Here is a 21,089-nt window from a genome sequence, read left to right on the forward strand (position 1 = left end):
GAAACATGCTATCAAAATTTGGAAATATACTGCCTTTTCTCTAGAATAGGAAAGGTGAGAAAACAGATTGTGAGAGGGCAGTATCATAAGCAGTTGGTTAAGGTGTGGATCAAAGAGGGGCAGTTGATATAGTTCTTGGTTCCCAGTGCCATCTCTTTCTGGTGATGTATCTCTAGTGCTCCATTCAAGTGTCAACTATGCAACCTCACAAAAACCTTGATACTGCGGACCGTTAATCTGAAACCTCCCATCCCATTTTCCAATTTATTTATCTATATCCAATTCTGCAACTGTGATAGATAGAAACCTCTTTTATTGATGTTGCCAGCAAACACATAACATTTGTTGTTTTTCTTTAAATGTTTGATTTTAATGTACATTTGGTGCTTATGAAGTGAAGGGCAGGAAAAATTTCTCCCTTCACCTTTGCTCTGTCAATACACATCAGGTCCTACAGTACAACCTCTGCTTCCAGTACTTGGCTCCCTATACATCACTCCCAATGCCAGTCTGTCCTGACCGGCAGCATTTCCAGCTCCCTAAACCTACAATTCTGACTTGTAGCATGCCCTACTCCTCCTCATGCTAACCCCCAGTCTCCAGTAAAAACCACTGCTTTCATCTAAAGAACAATCTCCTTGGAAACTGTCATTCAAGCGCCACAAAAGGGATGCAGGGGCAGGGGGAACAGGGGTTTTAAGAGCAATGCTACTTTGTTTCCATCCTCTCTTTCTCTCTCTCTCTCACACACGCACACACACCACTCTAGCAGGATAGAACAAATAACACTTGCATCAGAAATCTCACAAGTTCAGTCTCATCCTGTCCACAAAGGATGTAAAGATGTTTCTTAACAGCATCCAGTTCATGTTGCACAATTACACTAACAGATGATTGATCTGTGTTGTGGAATTTCATCAGAGAATTGTTAGGACTGAAAGGGACACATAGTTTACTCCCCTGCTTTTAATGAAGGACTAATATCTTTAGATAATTTCTGATAGGTACTCCTCAGGCTGTGATTTTTAAGATATCAATTTGATATTGATTGCACCTTCATTTTCAGAAAATTGTTCAATTTCCATGTGGATATCACCATTAAAACGTTAACTTCTATCTGACTGAAACTTTTCTGTTTAATGTTCTAGCCAGTATGTTTAGCCTTCGCAACAGTTAGCAGTGGGAAGCTCTGCCACTTCTTCTTTGCAGCAGCCTTTTAATTACTTTTCATTCACCTCGTATCATCCCCGTTCTTCTGTTTTCTCTTGGCTGTTACCTCCCAATAATTATTCAGTTATTTTAATAACTATGAATTCTGTCTCCTGGTCATTGATCACTGTTCATTTGAGATTCACATACCAGCAGGATTATGTGTTTTATGTCTTAAACATTGAGGTTCCAAACCCTTAAGGATGATTCTGAGCAAAGAATAGAAATAAAAAAGTAGCTGATTCTAAAGTCTTGATGGAAACAAACCATGATTTTTTTTTTTTTAAGGGGTGGAGGAACAAGCAGCAGCAATGGATAAGCTGCTAAAGATGCATTTTAAATGACTGTGGAAGTTCATCTAAAACAAACTTCACTTTTGTGGAAGACTTTTTCTTAAAGTGACTACAGTGGTTTTTGTTAATGCATAAATTGGGTGTGGTCAAACTCACTTGGTTTTTCTTTTCTTGAATGTAAAAAAAAAAGTAAAACATAATCCAAGTGTCAGAACTGTAGCCTCAAGAAAAAACAAACATGCATTCATCCTGAATCATACCTTTTGTTTAACTGAAGAAAAAAAGTTCAACTCCTCAGGATGTACAGCCAGCTGTGTTAGTAAGCAAAACTATTATAACTTGGCATCACCCTTAAGGGTGGAGATCTTTTGGGGGAGGGTTGGAGAGTGGGTTTGTCATAGAACACCCACCGTGGTTGGTATAAATGGAGCCCCACGACAGTGCAGAGACTTACTCTCTTCTCCTAGGCCAAGCTGAGTAACTGACACCGGATCCTTCAGCGCTGCTGCCATGGCTACTTCCTTTATGCAGAGCTCCTCTTCCAACTATGGTGGTGGTCTGGGGGTTGGGGGCGGTGGCTCCTCTCGTGTTTCTTCAGTCCGAGTGGGAGGATCCTACAGAGCCCCAAGTATCCATGGAGGATCTGGTGGCAGGGGTGTTTCTGTCTCTTCCGCTAGGTACGTCTCCTCTGGAGGTGGATATGGTGGTGGCTTAGGCAGTAGCTATGGGGCTGGATATGGTTCTGGCTTGGGTGGGGGCTATGGAGGAAGTAGTGGCTTTTATTCTGGCTTTGGAGGAGATGCTGGTGGTTGCTTTGGAGGAGGTGCTGGTGGCGGCTTCGGTGGTGTTTATGACTTTGGTGGTGGCTTGGGTGGTGGTGATGGAGGCCTCCTATCTGGAAACGAAAAGGTAACTATGCAGAACCTGAACGATCGTCTGGCGTCCTATCTGGACAAGGTGCGAGCTCTGGAGCAAGCAAATAGTGATCTAGAGATCAAAATCCGAGACTGGTATCAGAAGCAAGGTCCCACTAGTCCAGACCGTGACTACAGTCCTTATTACAAGATAATTGATGAGCTCCGAGACAAGGTATGTCATTCATATTTAGAAAGGATTGTTATAGCAATTTGCTATTATTAGTGAATTGCACATTCCAACTTTTTAAACCTATTAGAAAGAATTACAAAGTCATAATTTCTTGCCAAAAAAGTAAATACATTGTGGATAAAAACACTCCAGCAAAAAAGAAGGGAACAGCTATTGCTGTTTACTGTATTGAAATAAAAGTCTCACTCTGAAAATGGAGGCTTTTTTTTATGTTAATTGAAAGCTCTAAGACGATAACAAAATGGGACACAATACATTAAAGTTTATCCATAAGTTGTAAAGCAATCAAATATTAAACAATGTGACAAAGTATAAACCATGGCCTTCAAAAGTAAGGAAGTCTCCAGGGCAAAGGTAAGGTGAAATATTGTATGGTGTAAGTTTATTTTCCATTTACCCTAGGTGTGAATTGAACGTACTGTTTAACTTCCCAGTGTAATTAATTTATAAGGATTATAAAATTTGTACAAAAGTACCACAGAATAAATTTAAAACGAGAGAAACATGCTTATGAAAAGTTAGATTTATATTTTGAGTTGATTATTTCATACACATTTTGGCAAGGAGAATGTTTCAATATTCTGTTGCCATCAGAACTGTACAGGGTAATAATGTGCTGTCAGTTTTAATTCTTATTTCATTTTTTATCTTAAGAACATTAGCCCAGAGAATGAAAGGGTTGGACTTTGTTGCCATTAATTGCATGAACTGAGAGATTACATGAATAGGAAGGAGAGGGAAAATCAAGCTGTCTAATTCCAGTCTGACACACCCACACTTGCTCCAGATAAACCTCAAGATCTCTGTTCTACACTCAGCTCCCGGGGCCACGTTTAGAATATGAATAATGTTTAGCTTTTTTTATTTTTCCATGTGTAAGCTATGAATAGTATGGTGTGGGGTAAGGGTGATATAATGAAATGTGTTTTTTGGAATCCATAAATCGTGTTTTGATTAATGATTTATCACCCAGATCCAATCCTTCTCCCTTCTTTACTGCTTTACATGTCTCAGTAACTATCTATTATCTACAACTATCTAACCCCTTCCACACCCCAACCCCCTGACTCAGCCCAGAGCCCCCTCTCATACTCCGAACCCCTTTGCTCCACCCCCAGCCCACAGCCCCTTCCTGCATCCCAAACCCCTCATCCCTGGCCCCACCCCAGAGCCTACACCTTCAGCTGGAGCCCTCATCCTCTCCCGCATCCCAACCCTCTGCCCTAGCTTGGAGCCCCCTCCCACACCCTGAACTCCTCATTTCTGGCCCCACCCCAGAGCCCACACCCCCAGACGGAGCCTTCACTCCCTCCCGGATCCCAACCCCCAATTTTGTGAGCATTCATGGCCCACCATACAATTTCCATACCCCAATGTGGCGCTCAGGCTAAAAAGTTTGCCCACCCCTGTACAGTGATTTTTCACCATTATTCACAGGAATCTTTTTTCTGTCTCCCAATTGCCAGATTCTTGCAGCTACTATTGACAATTCCAGAGTCATTTTGGAGATTGACAATGCTAGGCTGGCTGCAGATGATTTCAGACTGAAGTAAGTTAATTTTGCTCTCACTGTCTCAAATGAATATTTCTGAAGCTGAACATCTCATCATAGTAGCAGAGAGTATGTATTCCCATCCACTGCTCACAAGTTTAGGGATGGAATTTTCTCCCTTAGAATTTACAAGAGAAAATCCTGGCAAAAGAATAGATATGCTAAAGGAAGAAATGGGAGAAGAAACTTTATCAGCAATGACACCAAGCCAATCAAGATGTTTTCCTGTTTTGTTATACCTCATGTCTTAACTTCTATACTGTTATTAACTTTTTGTACAGTTCATTCTCACTGAAAAAATTATCACGTAAAGATATTAAAATGAGAAAGGGTCTGAATTTGCTTTCAGCTAGGAGTGGCATGATAGGATGGGGGGATAATCTCTTTCTTGTACTCATTCTCTCTCAGAGGATGTAAGCATTAGGAGGGGAAAGCCAGATAGGAAAGCCAAAGAGTGACTGTTCAACTGAAATTCAGGGATGCTGTTGAAATGAGCTTGTCTGCTGTCAAGATGCCAAGATGCCACCAACTACTTTCTCTTACAATGAAGTAGCTCCAGGATTATATTTTCTCACCAAGCGCCCTGGGCAAAGCTAACAACATATGCCTTTCTTCATAACTGAGAGGTCACTAAAACTGGATTGTCCATTATCTTTTTTATAGATGTTAATAACCCCCTCTAGTTATACAAACCCATAAAGCTCATATTTATCTGTACTTCAGAAATCTAGTTCAAGTCCAAATACATTTGTTATTTTCAAGTTTTCCTCTTTAAATATAGTGATTTTCTTACTGCTTATGAGCACCAGCCTGATAACCCAGTAGGTGGGCATTTTGTAAGTTCCCACACACAGTTCTGGCATTGCACCTAAATCCTGATCTGTCTGTCAGTCTGTCTTATAGTACTAATCACTGTTGTAACTAGGTGCTGGTATCTTGGGATTGCCAAAAATGCCAACTTATTTGGTGGTATGATGTTGTCAAATGTCAACAAAGAACCAAGATGGCTATCTCACAAATTTTTGCATAGCATACTTTAAAATTGGAACAAACATTCTAGCTTACTATTTTTGGTCTCTCTTCTGACTTTACATTGCTGTTGTCCTGTTCCTCTCTGACACAACAGGCATAAGATTCCCTGTTTTTATAATTACATAGGATACAAAGCCATGTGTTTTCAAATGTCTGTTTCTTTTTTTTTTAATTGCAGATATGAGAATGAGTTGTTCCTTCGCCAGAGTGTTGAGGCTGATATCAATGGCCTGCGCAGAGTCTTGGATGAGCTGACTCTGTCCAGAGCTGACCTGGAGATGCAGATTGAAAACCTGAAGGAAGAGTTGGCTTTCCTCAAGAAGAACCATGAGGAAGTGAGTGCTCTAAACATGGAGTGGGGAGAACCATCCACATTTAGAATTCAGTTTGGGATTAAAAAATCCCCCAAGGAATGATAGTTTCACAACTGGATGATTTATAAAATATCTTTAAACTTAAAACAAATCCAAAGGGCTCCCCAGGCTAACATCCCTCTGATTCCAAACTGTGTTAAAGATGTGAGTTGTGTACCTGCTTTGACATGCATGAGCATGTGGTCAGAAATTTTTAAATTATTCCATAGATAACAGTATTTGTTACATGAAATGTTCCCATTCATTTAGAAACAAAATACGACTTTTCCAGACATTTTATTTAAAAAAAGATCACATACATAGATAAACATCAATCCACAGTAATCAAGATATTTCATTTAAAAATTTCAGCTCCACATAAGCAAACAAAAATTCAGTGTCTGAATAAATTTCTTCATGAAAAGGAACTGTTAAAGAACCCATGAGTTAAGATATTAAAGTTATAATACATGCAATAGAAATTATACATAATAAAGTTAAATTCTATATAAGGAAAGAAAATAAAAACTTCTAATTTAACAGAGGATGTTGCAACCTGTATCAAGGTAGTGAGGTAGTATCTTTTATTGGACCAAATTCTGTTGGAGAAAGGCACAAGCTTTCAAGCTTCTCAGAGCTCATCTTCAAGTCTGGGGAAGGAAATCATTGTGTCTGAGCTAATTACAAATTGGGACAGATTGTTAAGCGTAAGGGATTTACACATGCTGTAGGAGCCCATTTAAAATGAAATGGGGAATTAAGGGCTAGCAGGCAGTGAGGTGTGTAATAACCACAACTCAAACCACACGTTTCCCAATTATGCTATATGGATTGCTGAGGGCAGAAAGTGTACAAGGGAAAAAAGTATAACGTCTTTTGTGTCCTTCTGTCTCTGTAGGAAATGAAAGAATACAGCAATCAGCTGGGTGGAAAGGTCAGCGTAGAGATGGATGCTGCTCCTGGGGTTGATCTCACCAGTATCCTGTCTGAGATGAGAGAGCAATATGAAATACTGGCTGATAAGAACCGTCGAGATGCTGAGGCCTGGTTCTATAAACAGGTATGGCTATCCCAATGAACAAATAAATTGATGCATTAGCAGCTCATCATGGCCCCAGTTTCTTTGCAACGCTACTGCATTTGCTGATCAGTTTCTGCATTCGGTAAGAAGCTAAGAGCCCTGATACACCTACCAAGATTTTAAACATTATTCCTCTTTTCACCATTGGACCATTGCTTAGAATCAGATCCAAAGCAAGCAGCACCATGATGGTGATTAGAATGGTACTTTCCTTTGGGGAAATAAAACATTTGGCAATCCAATTTGCATTTGATTTTTATTGTATTTGTTTTTCTTCCAGACTGAGGAGCTGAACCGTGAAGTAGCCACCAATACTGAACAGATCCATACCAGCAAGAGTGAGATTACAGAACTGAGACGCACATTCCAGGGCCTGGAGATAGAACTCCAATCCCAGCTCAGCATGGTATGTGGCTGTTCCATGCACACAATAAGTCACTATTAGCACATGCTTCCCTTTGATCTCTTGCTCTACTACGGAATGAATCTGCATAATAACCCACTTTAAATTTGTTTTATATTAGAAAGCTGGGTTGGAAGCCAACTTGGCAGAAACAGAAGGAAGATACTGTGCACAGCTAGCACAACTTCAGGCCATGATCACCAGCATTGAGGAGCAACTGGCGGAACTTCGATGTGACATGGAACGGCAGAACCAAGAGTATAGGATGCTCCTGGACATCAAAACCAGATTAGAGCAGGAGATTGCCACTTACCGCCGTCTGTTGGAAGGCCAGGACTCCCAGTATGTAACTATGTCCAAAATAAAACCCTAATGGCAATTACATAATCTTGTTAACATGGCATATGTTATAACAGTAATGTATGGAATCTGCCCTGAAATTAGGTGAACTTGAGCCTCATTACAACCAGGACTACTGCAGATTTCTGAATTGTACTGACTGGGTACTGGGCCTAATGTGGGTGCCAATAGGTGTCCAGGAAAACCCCAAAGGCTGCCAAAATGCAAGTCCATCTTCAAAGGCAAATGAGCTGATAATGAAAACTTTAATTATGAAGTGGGAATGCACTCATATTAACTAAGATGAGCTACAAGATGAGCAATAGATAAAAGTCCTGCATGTTTCCTGCTGCATGGGAATCATGGCCATTAGCGTAGAACCATCTATTAAAGTCTCTTCTCACTACTCATGTAAATGTCACACCCCTGGTTCCTCCATAGAAAGATGAAAATATGCACTGTTATACGGTGTAATTCTAAGCTATTTCCTCATGTTTCCAGGGTGTAGAACACTTCTTAAATAAACTTTTCACTTGTTGGGGACTATTCCCATCTCTGATCCACAAACAGAACTGGCATTAATGCTAGTCGGACATTTGTGTGTGCACTGAAGCACTATTTTTGAGGGGGAAATCAGCTCTTAGTTTTTATTTTTTTAAATAATGAAATTTTGAGAGAAGTAAAAATGTAGAAATGTCAAGAATGGAAATAGGAATCTAAAGAGCTACAGCTGTACTGACTGCTCTTCACGTTCTTTACTGTTACTGGACCTTCAGAATATGCAAAAGAGGATAAGCAATCAGATCAATAACAACCAAAACACTCTAACTACTGAATGGTCATTTAAGGGCCACATTTTCAAAAGGGCCTCCATTTCGCAGCTGCAGTTTTTCACAGTCGATCTTTTGTACACAAAATGTGCGTGTTCCAACTTAGAGGCCGTTCAGTGGTCAGACTACATCAGTAGGACTGAATCTGCTGCACAGTGCACAATTGCAGTGGGACTCATTAGTTTAATCCCATATCTCTTCTCTTCCACAGGCTGTCGGGATGGAGCCCTAAGGATGGTAAGGAGGATTTTGAAATAAAGAGGGGAAATAAAATACATTTAGTAGTGAGGTTGGTGGATGCAACCACCATCCTTATGGCAAAATAGAACTGAACAAGCCCATCCTCTATTGACTAGAGGGATTACAGACAGTATCTCCATTTCTCTCCCCAAAGATTGATCATACTGTCTCCATAGCCCCCACAGCTTTTTAGGACCAAAATTATTTTATCCCTGGTCTAGCAAACTGATCACTTGTACCCATATCTCTGAAATCTAACTAATTATGGAGAGCTGGGCGTCCCTTGATCGGCTTCTGCTGAGTCATACCAACAGTAAGGTACTGCCAATTTTGATATGTAATTTTCATAGGGAAATTACATAAACTTTACTTAGATCTCATGATCCTCATATTTCAAGACTGTGACAGTCTAATGTCGTGAGAAGAGGCAGGGCTGTGTGTATGATAAGTGAAGGAAGCTTCTAGTGGGAGAAAAACAGGATTCTTCAGTGTTCCATGAATGTATATTTATTTCCCCAGTTGTAATTACTGTTTCCCTTTCTCTTCATCACAGCATCCCTTAGCAGCATCAGCAGCAGTAAGGTTCGCATCAGTGTGGAAGATTCAGTAGATGGAAAAGTAATTTCGACCCACGAAAGGAAATACTGATTCCCTTCACCCACATGAGACCACCTGTATTGTACCAGTTCTAACCACAGCAGGCCTCTGAGAGGGGAATCATGAAACAGAGTAACAAGGAATCTGTTCAGTACGCACACTAGAAAATTCCAAAAGGAAATGATAATTATATAGTCATAACAGTGTAATCCGATAGTGCACAACAGCTTGGTGTCTTTCTTATAATTTCCTCTCTGTCTTTGACACTGACTATCTGTTCTTAAATCCTGAGGTGAAGGGCTCGTTTTACTGCATACCAGCAGCTTTACTGTATTGTATGAGTCTGGATAATAAAATTTCTCTCCTGGCTTGAAATAAATGTATGTTGAGTTTTTGTTTAAAATTTTTTCATAATCAGCAACATAGTTTTGTGTGTTAGATGTGGCACCCATGTCACGTGTCCAGGACAATCCAAACCAAATTACTATCATCATACATCTGCCTGCAATTGTCTCTAATTCTGAACAGCTTTTGGAGTAACTGAGATATGAATAATTCTATATACTATTAAGTTCCCAACACTACTCCTAATAATACATGGGCAGAAATAAAACAAAATTAGGCTACAGTTAATACATCTGGGGAAAATCATCTAAAATACAGATAGTGAAGGTGAGGGAGAACCCTGGAGAGCAGTAAAGCTTACAGAGACGGGTGATAGAGGAGAGCAAGCTAGACATGAGTTTATAGTGTGATTTGGAAGCAAAATGTCAGTATGATTTGGGGCTGCATACATACAGGCGCTAGGTCCTGGTGCAAGAAGGCAATAGTCCCTTGATATCCAGTGCTTCCACCTGTAATATTGAGACTGCACCTGGGATATACCTTTAGGTACCAGTTCAGTGGAGGAACGATATCCAGAAACTGGAAGGATAAGGAAAAAAATGATTAAGGAACTGGACAGACTGATTTATGAGGAAAGATTTAAAGAACTAAACATTTATGTCATGGCTTACTAGGGACACAATAGGACAAATATAATAACCACCTCCAAACAGCTGAAGCCCTGCTTAGCACCTTTTCATATGGAGTCTTCATTACTTCCTGAAAAGGAGAAACAGACATGCCCTTTTAGACCAGGAAGTTCCTTTTCCCTATAATGTCATTTGGAGAGTTGAAATAGGAAAGTAGGACTCTGAGGTAGTGGAGAAAGGCGGGTGGGGTCTGTGACTATGCAGAGTCTACCTCAAAGAACCTTGGTTATAGGTAAGTAACCTCCATTTCTCCTTTGATTGTCCTCTGCATATTCCCATTTATGGGATAGATTAATAAACAGTTCTCTGACCCAGAATAATGGGACAACGGAGTCCTAATTATACAAGGACTGAAGGACTGTGTAGCAGGGCTGGCTGTTCAGTCAGCAGGCCTAGTAGTGAGAGCCTGCTGCTCCAGTCTCCCTTTTAGTTCAATGTGTTCGGAGCTCCCTGAATGGTGTTCAGCTGGATCAGCTTCTTTGTTGATAATCCCCTAATCCTGCCCATCCTAGGTCTAGGTGTAGGAAAATGTGGGGTTGGTAGGGGGACCCAGGCCCTCCTGCTCTGCTGGATCCCAGCCCAGGGCCCTGAAAGTGTGATAGCATGGGATGGCATATGTTAGACCCATCTCCTGCACATCTTGCCCTGGGCCATGTCCTACCACACCCAATGCACTAGTTTGGGGCATGGCTGCTGTTAAATTATAGTCCATTGTTTCAAACCTCAGAGTCCCAGGGCTGATGCAGGTAACTCTCTGGTACCCCTGCATGCAGTTCTCCTTACCTCTTGGGTGATGTCTAAAAGGAGGGAGGGAAAGACTAACAGCTGGACCGCCTCAGTAAGGGCTCCTTTTCTTACTGTTGCAGGGCAGTGGTCCTCCAGGAAATGGCTTCTCTCCTTCCCCTTGCCTACGCTGCTGGAGGTCTCCATATACTGCTCCTTTCCCCAGGACCACGCTCACCAGTAGTACCTAAGGAGCAGAGCTTTCCTGGCCCAGTACTGCTCCAGCCTTTTCCTTGACTCAGCCTCAGTGTAGGGTTTGTAAACTACATCAGAGACTGCCAAATTTTGCCAAATTTTGCATCAGATCTAGTTTCCAAATCTAAGGAATAAGGTTTAGTAAAGATCTGAACAGAACTCCACTGTGTTGCTCTACATATCTTTACTAGAGGAAAGTGTCAAGCCCTACAGACTGCCTTTGCTGTAATCAAATGCTTTCTAATCCCTTCAGGAATGGGTACCGCCTTCAAATTATAATCTTCATAAATACCTAATCTATCCCATTGAGAAAGTGTCTGTACAAAAATAGCTTTCCCCTTGTTCTTCATTTCATAAGCAATACACAATTTTAAGGACTGTCTAAATTGTTTAGTCCTGTCTAAATAAAATGATAGAGCTCTTCTAACATCTAGTGTGTGTAATTTAGCCTCTCCATCATGAGTATGAGGTTTGGGAAAGAAAACCGGTAAAATAATAGACTGATTGATATGGAAATCGGAAACCAACTTTGGTAAAAAACTTAGGGTAAGTACAAAGAACCACTTTGTCTTAATGAAAAACAGTGAATTGCAGATCAGCCATTAATGCATGTAATTTACTTGTATGCCTTGCAGAAGAGATTGCTATAAAAAACACTGTTTTTATAGACAGATGGAATAATGAACAACTCCCCAAAGGTTCAAAAGAAACTTTAATCAAATGTAACAGTACTAAATTCAGATCCCAAGATGGCATAGGGTAACTTGATGTCTCAACAAGACATTTTATGGCGAGTCAGCCAGTACTAAAAGGTTTAGATAAGTCAGGACTCATCACACTAAGTTTTGCCACTGTAATGTTATTTTTATTGCATCATCAAAGGGACCTTTCATCAGACCTAAACAATAACTCTCATTAATTGGGCATGGGTTCGTTAAGTGGCATTTGGACTGCTCAGTCTGGGTTTGATACTGTGCTAATACTGTCCCCACCATCTGTCTATCGCTGTTTCTATGGTATTCTGCAGAGATTCTGATGGATTTAGCAATCAAAATCCTCTCCTGGTTGCCAGCCCCATTAGCTTATTTTCCCATTCGTCTCCTTGTTTACAACTCCTCCAAAGTGTCAGCAGTACACCCCTCAACACTATCTCTCAATTAACCAGAAGGACTGATATAAAGTAACAGCATTCCCTCCCGCAGGACCTGATCACACCGCAATCAAAATGCTATTAGCCCCTGCCAGTCCACGGTGAGGGACCAGTCCAAGCAATCATACAGAAGGTACACCATTAACTCCCGGACACTCAGAAGCATATACAATTTTTCAAGTTAATATATTTCAACAGCACTGTATGTCTCCCTCCTCTTTGCTCTCTCCCCATCCCCTTTCCATCATTTAACTTGTGTAGTATTCTCAGTGTTCTCACCTCTTATTGGGCTGGCCATGCACTTGTGTATAGATTTGATGTCCCACCACTACAGCACTGTAGCTTTCCTTTTATTTTCTAGGTATTTTCCAATAAAGCATAAGATAGTAAAGGAATCAAATCTAATTTTGTCCTCTAACCATGGTATTTTCTTTGCTTTGTAAAAACAGACTCAATTTAATTGTTTCTGAGACAAGATGTCTTGCACTATTCTGACCCCAGTGGCTTTTATTCTAGCTGCTTTTAGAACACAATGTATCTTTTGAACAATATTTATTTTCTCTAGGAAATCTGAGTGTGCTTCTGCAGTTCTCAATATTTTCAGCAACATTCATTTTCCATTGCCAAGGCGAGCACCATACTAATTGTATCTGTTTTGGTGCAATTCATTCACGTTCTTCCATTGATCTCATTCTACTTTTAGGTTTAGCTTTGTATTTTTGCAAGACTGGTTTGTTCCAAGTCTTTTTCATAGAATCTCAGAATAGAATAATAGAATATCCAGGTTGGAAGGGACCTCAGGAGGTCATCTAGTTCAACCCCCTGCTCAAAGCAGGACCAATTCCCAACTAAATCATCCCAGCCAGGGCTTTGTCAAGCCTGACCTTAAAAACCTCTAAGGAAGGAGATTCCACCACCTCCCTAGGTAACCCATTCCAGTGCTTCACCACCCTCCTAGTGAAAAAGTTTTTCCTAATATCCAACCTAAACCTCCCCCACTGCAACTTTTTCTTTGCATCCACCGGGCTGACATACCCCTATATTTATTTGTCAGTTCTTTTTCATGGTTCTTTGAGAATATATTTATGGCTCTCACTTTCTCTCATAGGGCATATCAATGACATTTCATTTTTGCTTCTCAGCTATCTTTGCCCTCTCAATATTCCAGGACTTCTGTACAGCTTTCTCCATCTTAGTCAACAGCTATGAGAAATCTGTCTCCATCTTCTTCTGGTGAGTAAGACTGCAGTAGTGAAGCAGTATTAATTGTCAAATGGGTTTGATCAACTAGTGTGTACCCAGCTTCTTGTCATTCCCTATCTGTTTTACCATGACCCAGTCACATAAGCTCAGTTTTCAACTGACTATGCTGCATCACTACTCTGGTGATGGTTTCCTTCATGTCATGGTTGGCTCAAATATCATATAGTTGAACTAGGGTAATCCTTCAAAATGCAAAGTCTTCATTTGTATATGAGTCTCAGCCCACATCCCTGTTAGTGTGACTGAGCAAAATTTCCATATCACTGAAGTTGTCCAACATCTTTTGTTTCAGCTTCAGGGCCTTATTCCATCTTTTGGCTCCCTCAAGATTTGCAAGGAATCATAGAATCATAGAACTGGAAGGGACCTCGAGAGGTCATCTAGTCCAGTCCCCTGCACTCGTGGCAGGACTAATTATCTAGACCATTCCTGATAGGTGTTTGTCTAACCTGATCTTAAAAATCTCCAAAGATGGAAATTCCACAAACTCCACAGGCAATTTATTCCAGTGCTTAACCACCCTGACAGTTAGGAAGTTTTTCCTAATGTCCAACTTAAACCTCCCTTGCTGCAATTTAAGCCTATTGCTTCTTGTCCTATCCTCAGAGGTTAAGAAAAATATTTTTTCTTCCTCCTCCTTGTGGTTTCCATATTTGAAACCTGTTATGACTGTTATGTCCCCTCTCAGTCTTCTCTTTTCCAGACTAAACAAACCCAATTTTTTTCAATCTTCCTTCATAGGTCATGTTTTCTAGACCTTTAATCATTTTTGTTGTTCTTCTCTGGACTCTCTCCAATTTGTCCACATCCATCCTGAAATGTGGTGCCCAGAACTGGACACAATATTCCAGTTGAGGCCTAATCAGAGCAGAGTACAGCGGAAGAATTACTTCTCATGTCTTGCTTACAACACTCCTGCTAATACATTCCAGAATAATGTTCGCTTTTTTTGCAACAGCGTTACACTGTTGACTTATATTTAGCTTGTGATCCTCTATGACCCCCAGATCCCTTTCTGCAGTACTCTTTCCTAGGCAGTCCTTTCCCATTTCCTTCCTAAGTGGAATACTTCCCATTTGTCCTTATTGAATTTCATCCTATTTACTTCAGACCATTTCTCCAAATTATCCAGATTATTTTGAATTTTAATCCTGTCCTCTAAAGCACTTGCAATACTTGCAACAGACTAGGGTATGAGAACTGACAGGTATTTATTAAATACAAAGTAGATAAAGGAATGTTATATCTCTAGAGAGAAGCATAGAAAATGCAGAGGTGATACACCTATTCTCAGCCATTATTTGAATAATGTTCTTCAATACCTCAGTGGCTGAGTTCCCTTCTAACCTCTTTCTATTAGTTGCTCCTCATACTGCTTTTGAATAGTTTTTTCCATACATATATTTCACTATTATTTGTCTAAATTGTTCCAAGCTTGAGCAAATCTTGCCCTTGACATAGACCCAAATACATTTATAATCTACACAGTTTCTCTATAACCTCACTGACAACTCCCCCCCACCCCCCAAAAAAGAGGAGAGGAGACAGTGACAATCTGGTCCTCTGTGCACCCAAGGGCCTGTATCAAGATAAAATGATGAAGATTTACTCATATCAAAGAAATACACGAGGGCGCACAGAGAGCTGCTCCCAGAACAAGAGTACATTTCAGCAACTGCCTTTTCAATTGACCCACACCAGGGCTGGGCTCATAACAAATACTGACCATGCAGTACAACATTACGGGGTACTGTACTGTTAGAGGAGTAGTCCTTTGGATAAGGGTGAACTGAAGTCCCATATACTCATCTGATGTGGATTGTCTATGTGGAAGACAATGATCACCAGGTAGTTTTCATAAAGAGTAAGAGAGAAATCTGGTGTCTTGCATAACTTTCCCTCAATACAGTAAGTTCTAACATCTATGGCTGTGCTCACTCTGAATGTTTCATTTGTCTCCAGAGTCACTGCACACTAAAGTTGGTGGAAAAACAGGGTTTCTCCTCACAAGAAAACTATTTATCCTGAATGCCGAGGTGAACTATTCCAAGGGAAAATCCCCTTGCCTTCCAAGACTTCACACAATGACATTGTCTGATTGCCCTATATTATTTTTTACTTTATACATATAAAAGAAAAAGGTTCTAACTTGTCAAAATTGAGATTTTTCTGGATTTAATGTTTTACTATATATTCTTTGTTGCTTTCTTTTCATGGTTCACATTAACTTCTGTAAAGTCTATTCACTTCATATTAAATCTATCCAAAAATATTTTGTTTTACCAGGCTGCTGAAATACCCCTGTAACCCAGAGAGTACAACTCCATGTGCTCAACAATCTGCAAACCAGCCTTTGCATCAGAATCAATCTGTGCACCAGTTTTTCTCCCTGACTATAGACCCTGTCTGCCAATGATTGAACCAAACCCAGGTCCATCCTACTGTAATCCCTGTGCACCAATGTGTGCTCCAGCCTGTCTACCCTGTGTATCTGTAACTTGTATTTCCACTAATATCAGAAGCAAGATGGTTTTTGGTCTCCAGTCTACTGCAGAAGGTTTGATCTCTTTGCTCAGTGATTTTCTGAAGAAAAGGATCTGGGAGTCATTGTTGTTCACAAATTGAACATGAGCCAACTATGTGATACAGTTGCAAAAAGCTAGTGTTATTCTGGGGTGTATCAACAGGAGGGTTGCATGTAAAACAAAGGAGGTAACTGTTTTGGGCACCACACTTTAAGAAGGATGTGGACAAACTGGAGCGAGTACAGAGGAGAGCAATAAAAATGATAAGAGGGTTAGAAAACCTGATTGGTGAGGAAAGGTTTAAAAACTGGGCACTGTTCAGTCTTCAAAAAAGAAGAGTGAGGAGGGACCTGATACCAGTTTTTAAAATATGTTAAGGGCTGTTGTAAAGAAAATGGTGATCAATTATTCTACACATTCACAGAGGAAGAACAAGAAGAAATCACTGTAATCTGCAGAAAAGGAGATTTAGATTAGATATTAGCAAAACTTTCTGACTATAAGGATAGTTAAGTACTGGAATAAGTTACCAAGGGCGGTTGTGGAATCCCCATCTTTGCAGTTTTTTAAAGAACAGGTTAGACAAACATCTGTCAGGGATTGTCTAGGTTTACTTGGTCCTGCCTCAGTGCAGGGGGATGGTCTAGATGACCTCTTGAGGTCTGTTCCTACCCTACATTTCTATGGTTCTATGGATCTACATTTCTATTATATTCCAGATGTGTTTTCTGTTCTGTTGAAGATCTGCAAATTTTTGATGACCCTTTCAGTTGCTTCTACATCTAATGAGAAATACTTCAGGGTCTCCAGATAAAGCCAAAATAACCTTGCCACACTCTTTAAAATAATCTTTCCTTAAAAAAGGAATATTACAGACAAAGTAAAAACTGGTGAGACTGCCAGCATCTGGAGAAGGTGTTCATTTGAGGACTGCTGGTCTTCTGAATAAAGCCATTAACATTCTCTAATAATGGATGGAAGGGGCCTGATTCTTCTCTCACTTACACTGGTTTTACATCAGTATAACTCCATTGTGACAAAAGGATCAGGCCCAGTGTTTCCAAGTAGATTTCACAAGACATAAGAGGCAAGGGTCCCAATGTTAGTTTCTATAAATAGCTATAGAACCTCCTCTTGCATATCCGGACTGACCCAAATTCAAGCACTTTGTAGAGAATTTTGACATCCCTAGATGAAATTTACTAAATCAGAGTAAAGCCACTCAAAACAATGTGTTTGGTCTTTCAGAATCATTAGTCGATTGGTCTCCCTGGAGAATGGAGCCTCTACAGAAGCACTCCTCTGGGTTTCCTTGCATTTTTAAGGATCTCTGAAACATGTCTTTTACAGATCTGGGGTTTTTTTTAGATGAATTCAAATTCTATGGCCTGTGTTATGCAGGTCAGACTAACTGATCATAATGGTCCCATCTGGCCATGAAATATATGAATTCCTGGTGGGAGACAAAGACGGTTGCCTCATTGAAAGGGGAGGGATAGCTCAGTGGTTTGAGCGTTAGCCTCCTAAACCCACGGGTTGTGAGTTCAATCCTTGAGGGGGCCATTTAGGGAACTGGGGTAAAAATACGTCTGGGGATTGTCCTGCTTTGAGCAGGGGGTTGGACTGGATGATCTCCTGAGGTCCATTCCAACCCTGATATTCTATGATTCAGTTTAAGCACCGGAAAATGGATTTTGTGGAATGCTCAAAACAGATGAGATATTGGCTATTTGTTTTTTATTCATAATGAACTGAATAGAGCTGAATGTAAGGTTAATTTCTGATTTCTGTGGGGCTTGGCTGCCTTTCTAAGAGGCATATGGTGAGTAGTCAGCGGAATGGATCCCTTTATCACACTCACTCTCTTACTTTTCCAGCTCTACTGGAAGCTAATCCACTTTGCTGTCGGTCAGTGACAGAATCAGGATGGAAGTGGATGCAACCCCCTCATGCAATCTGAACGAGGGGGAGATAAGATATCAGTACAACACTTAGCTGAGAAGAACTGGTGTCGAGTTTAGAACTGGTACTTGCACCCAGGTGAGTATTTTGTGGCAGACAAGTCACCACAAAATTCCAAACCCAAAGGATGCCCAACTGTCATGTAAAGTGGAGCCCCCATTGTCTGACTACACTACAAAAGTTTTTTTCTCCTGCTGACAACAGTTCATCTTAATTAATTAGCCACTTAGAGTTGGTTGGGCAACTCCCACCTTTTCATGTTCTCTGTATGTATATATATCTCCTCACTATATGTTCCATTCTATGTGTCCGATGAAGTAGGCTGTAGCCCACGAAAGCTTATGCTCAAATAAATTTGTTAGTCTCTAAGGTGCCACAAATACTCCTGTTCTTTTTGCAGATACAGACTAACACGGCTGCTACTCTGAAACCTGTCATTGTCTGACTGTTTCCTTTTGCCTTATTTGTATTTCAGATGGAGGAACTGGACACAGAGATGATCACCAGTAGACAACAGATGCAGTGCAGCCAGACCAAAATCACTTAGCTAGGACATGCTGTTTCTGCTCTAAAGATCGACCTGCAGGCTCATCTCAGCATGGTGTGTAATACTCAGAGCACTCACAATACCTTTGACATTTCTGAAAATGAATTAACAGGTATGTCTGACACAGTATTCCAGCAGAAGATCTAAATAACTGGTGGCTGTATATTTATCTATATATCTGAGGATTGTCTTACACTGAAATGGCAACCAGCCTTTAGCTGACAAGTTGCTTTGTAGCACAAGGGGAATAAGGGACTTGCCATTCATCTCTGATGGCATGGATTTTAAATCAGACACTGGACACAAGTAAGGATAGTTCACCTGTCTCAGCCTAGTCCTTAGTAGATGTTTATCCCATTCTCAAAATAAGCCACATTTTGAGAGGGAGGGCCTCCCAATTAAGTGCAGCAGGGCAGGCCAACTTCATAAAAAGTAGTTAGAAGCAAAGTATATCACAGGTCATCTGGAATTTTCTAATCTATAAAACCAGACATTTAGAAGTGAACAGAACTGACTGCATCTGTCTGTAAACTTCAGAAAAAGCACAGGCAATATTGGTTGCTCGGGACTTGTCCTGCATGAATAATAATATTTCTTACATTCATGTTCCTTTTTCATCTCAGAACGCTGCTCTGCAAAGCACCTTGGCAGAAACAGTAACTCATTCTAGCAACCAGCTGCCGGAGTTCCTGCGTCTGTTGAGCAATGTAGAGGAAGAGCTATCTGAACTTTGATCTGGCATAGAGCACCGAAATTGTGAGTAATGGTCCTCTTGGATGCCAAACTGTGAGATTCAACCTGCTGGATGAAGAGAACTGCAGTCACTGGTGTCAGTACAAAGCTCAGTATTGCTATCATGGAGTAAGATGGAGTATATTCTGTCTCGTGAACCATCAGCGTCACTGCTAGCCATGTTCTGACTCCACAGTGAATATGAAGCAGAAAGGCTGCAGTTTAACTTTCATACACTAGACTTAAACCACAAAGCTGTCAGTCTCAGAAGTCCCATTTGGACTTGAAAATTGAGCAGACTTGATATGAGTGTTATCAGTGACAAGTTATACTGGATACCAAGAAGTCATGTTTTCCCTTACCATATCCCCATTTGATTAGATTAAGCTGAATAGCTTTAATTTCTGGCCAGCAATTCTAAGCAATCTTCACTTTTACCAATCACTAATTTTGTGCAGCAAACAACAGAAAACAAACCTTAGCTGTTAGTGCCATCTGCTGTCAGAATAGTTTAATTCAGAAAGAGAACAATAATTTTGTATTTACTAGATAATAGTGTTTTTAATTTGAGTATGCTGAAGTTCTTTATAAAAGTGGATAAATTGCCCTCAGCAATTTAAAATGTTATGTGCCCAACCCAGCTTGTACACATGCAGTGATGTATACACACAAAAGAAGGAAGATGTCCTCTGAATGGGAATATGACCTGGGAAGAATTTTAAAAAGAAAATTCAAAGCTCTTTGCTAGTTCTGAGAAACCTCTACAAAGGGGAGTTTAAATCCCGTGCAAGTCAGCGAAATCGGGATGAGAGTGTGTTATATCATGTTTCTGTATTTGTCTCTTTGGTAAGGATGCTTCATCAAGAATGGGTAAAGGTGACAGCAATACCTACTGCTAGTGATATTACTGGAAACGTCAACAAACAGAATAAAAATATAAAAAGCTATATTTAGCCCAGTTATAAAAGGGTGTAACTGTATTACAGCCAATTGTTATAAAATAGCTGAATTCGATCAATCTTCTAATATGAAGCAACAGCATGCTGCACTTGTTTGTACCTGTCCCACTGTCCTGAACATTTCAGTTCAGCTTTAGGTAGTCTACATGCTAAGAATGATGCTGAGAATTGCAGACCACTGAGTGTTGCTTCAGGACCAAGTAAATGTAAGTACTAGTTAAAATATTTTAATTGTATGCAGCAGGATTTAGAACTACTGGCCAAATCTGGCAGGCCTTATTGAAGACTTATTTAGGCAAATCTCGGATGCATTTCAATAAGAGTTATTTCGGAGTAAGTTCTGGCCTTAAAAGAACTGACTCTGTATTAATTCAAGTTTATCCTGCTCTTGTTTTCTTGGGTCCCATGGACCTAAATACAAAACAAACTCTTCTGTGAATTGCCATTAATTGTCCTTTTTCAAACTACCGGTAATAAATGTTTCCAAAATATAATATAAAATGAAAAGACCATATATAAAATAAGTTGTTTGAAGTGTTGTTGTAACCTTGTTGGTCTCAGGATATTAGAGAGTCAAGGTGGGTGAGGAAGTATGTTTTACTTCTGAAGAAGAGCTCTGTGTAGCTTGAAAGCTTGATTCTTTCACCAACTGAAGTTGGTCCAGTAAAGATATTTCCTCACCCACCTTGTCTCATATATAAAATAACATATTTACAAACATTTTAACTGTAAAGAATTCAAATGAATAGAAAACTTCCTTATCCAGGACAAATATAGTGTCTTTCCACACTATTCCCCGCATTTTGAAATAGCAACGTAGAGAGAATCATTTCAGTTCTACATTTTTCACCAGTAGGTGGTGCTCTCAATACTTTTTAATGTAAACCAAACTCCCTTGAAGAC

General features: G+C 40.2%; 1 protein-coding gene across 1 annotated transcript; it reads left to right on the forward strand.

Moving 5' to 3' along the window:
• Positions 1-2,012: 2,012 nt before the first annotated feature.
• LOC112102263 (keratin, type I cytoskeletal 15-like) lies at positions 2,013-9,281 on the forward strand. Its single transcript, XM_024193429.1, has 8 exons — positions 2,013-2,591; positions 4,076-4,158; positions 5,372-5,528; positions 6,445-6,606; positions 6,908-7,033; positions 7,152-7,372; positions 8,411-8,436; positions 8,993-9,281. Exons 1-8 carry the CDS (start codon positions 2,013-2,015, stop codon positions 9,085-9,087), a joined length of 1,449 nt encoding a protein of 482 aa, XP_024049197.1. The 3' UTR covers positions 9,088-9,281.
• Positions 9,282-21,089: the final 11,808 nt, after the last annotated feature.

The sequence above is a fragment of the Terrapene carolina genome, unplaced genomic scaffold (genome assembly GCF_002925995.2).
Source record: "Terrapene carolina triunguis isolate 2854851 unplaced genomic scaffold, T_m_triunguis-2.0 Scaffold193, whole genome shotgun sequence".
NCBI lineage: Eukaryota > Metazoa > Chordata > Testudines > Emydidae > Terrapene > Terrapene triunguis.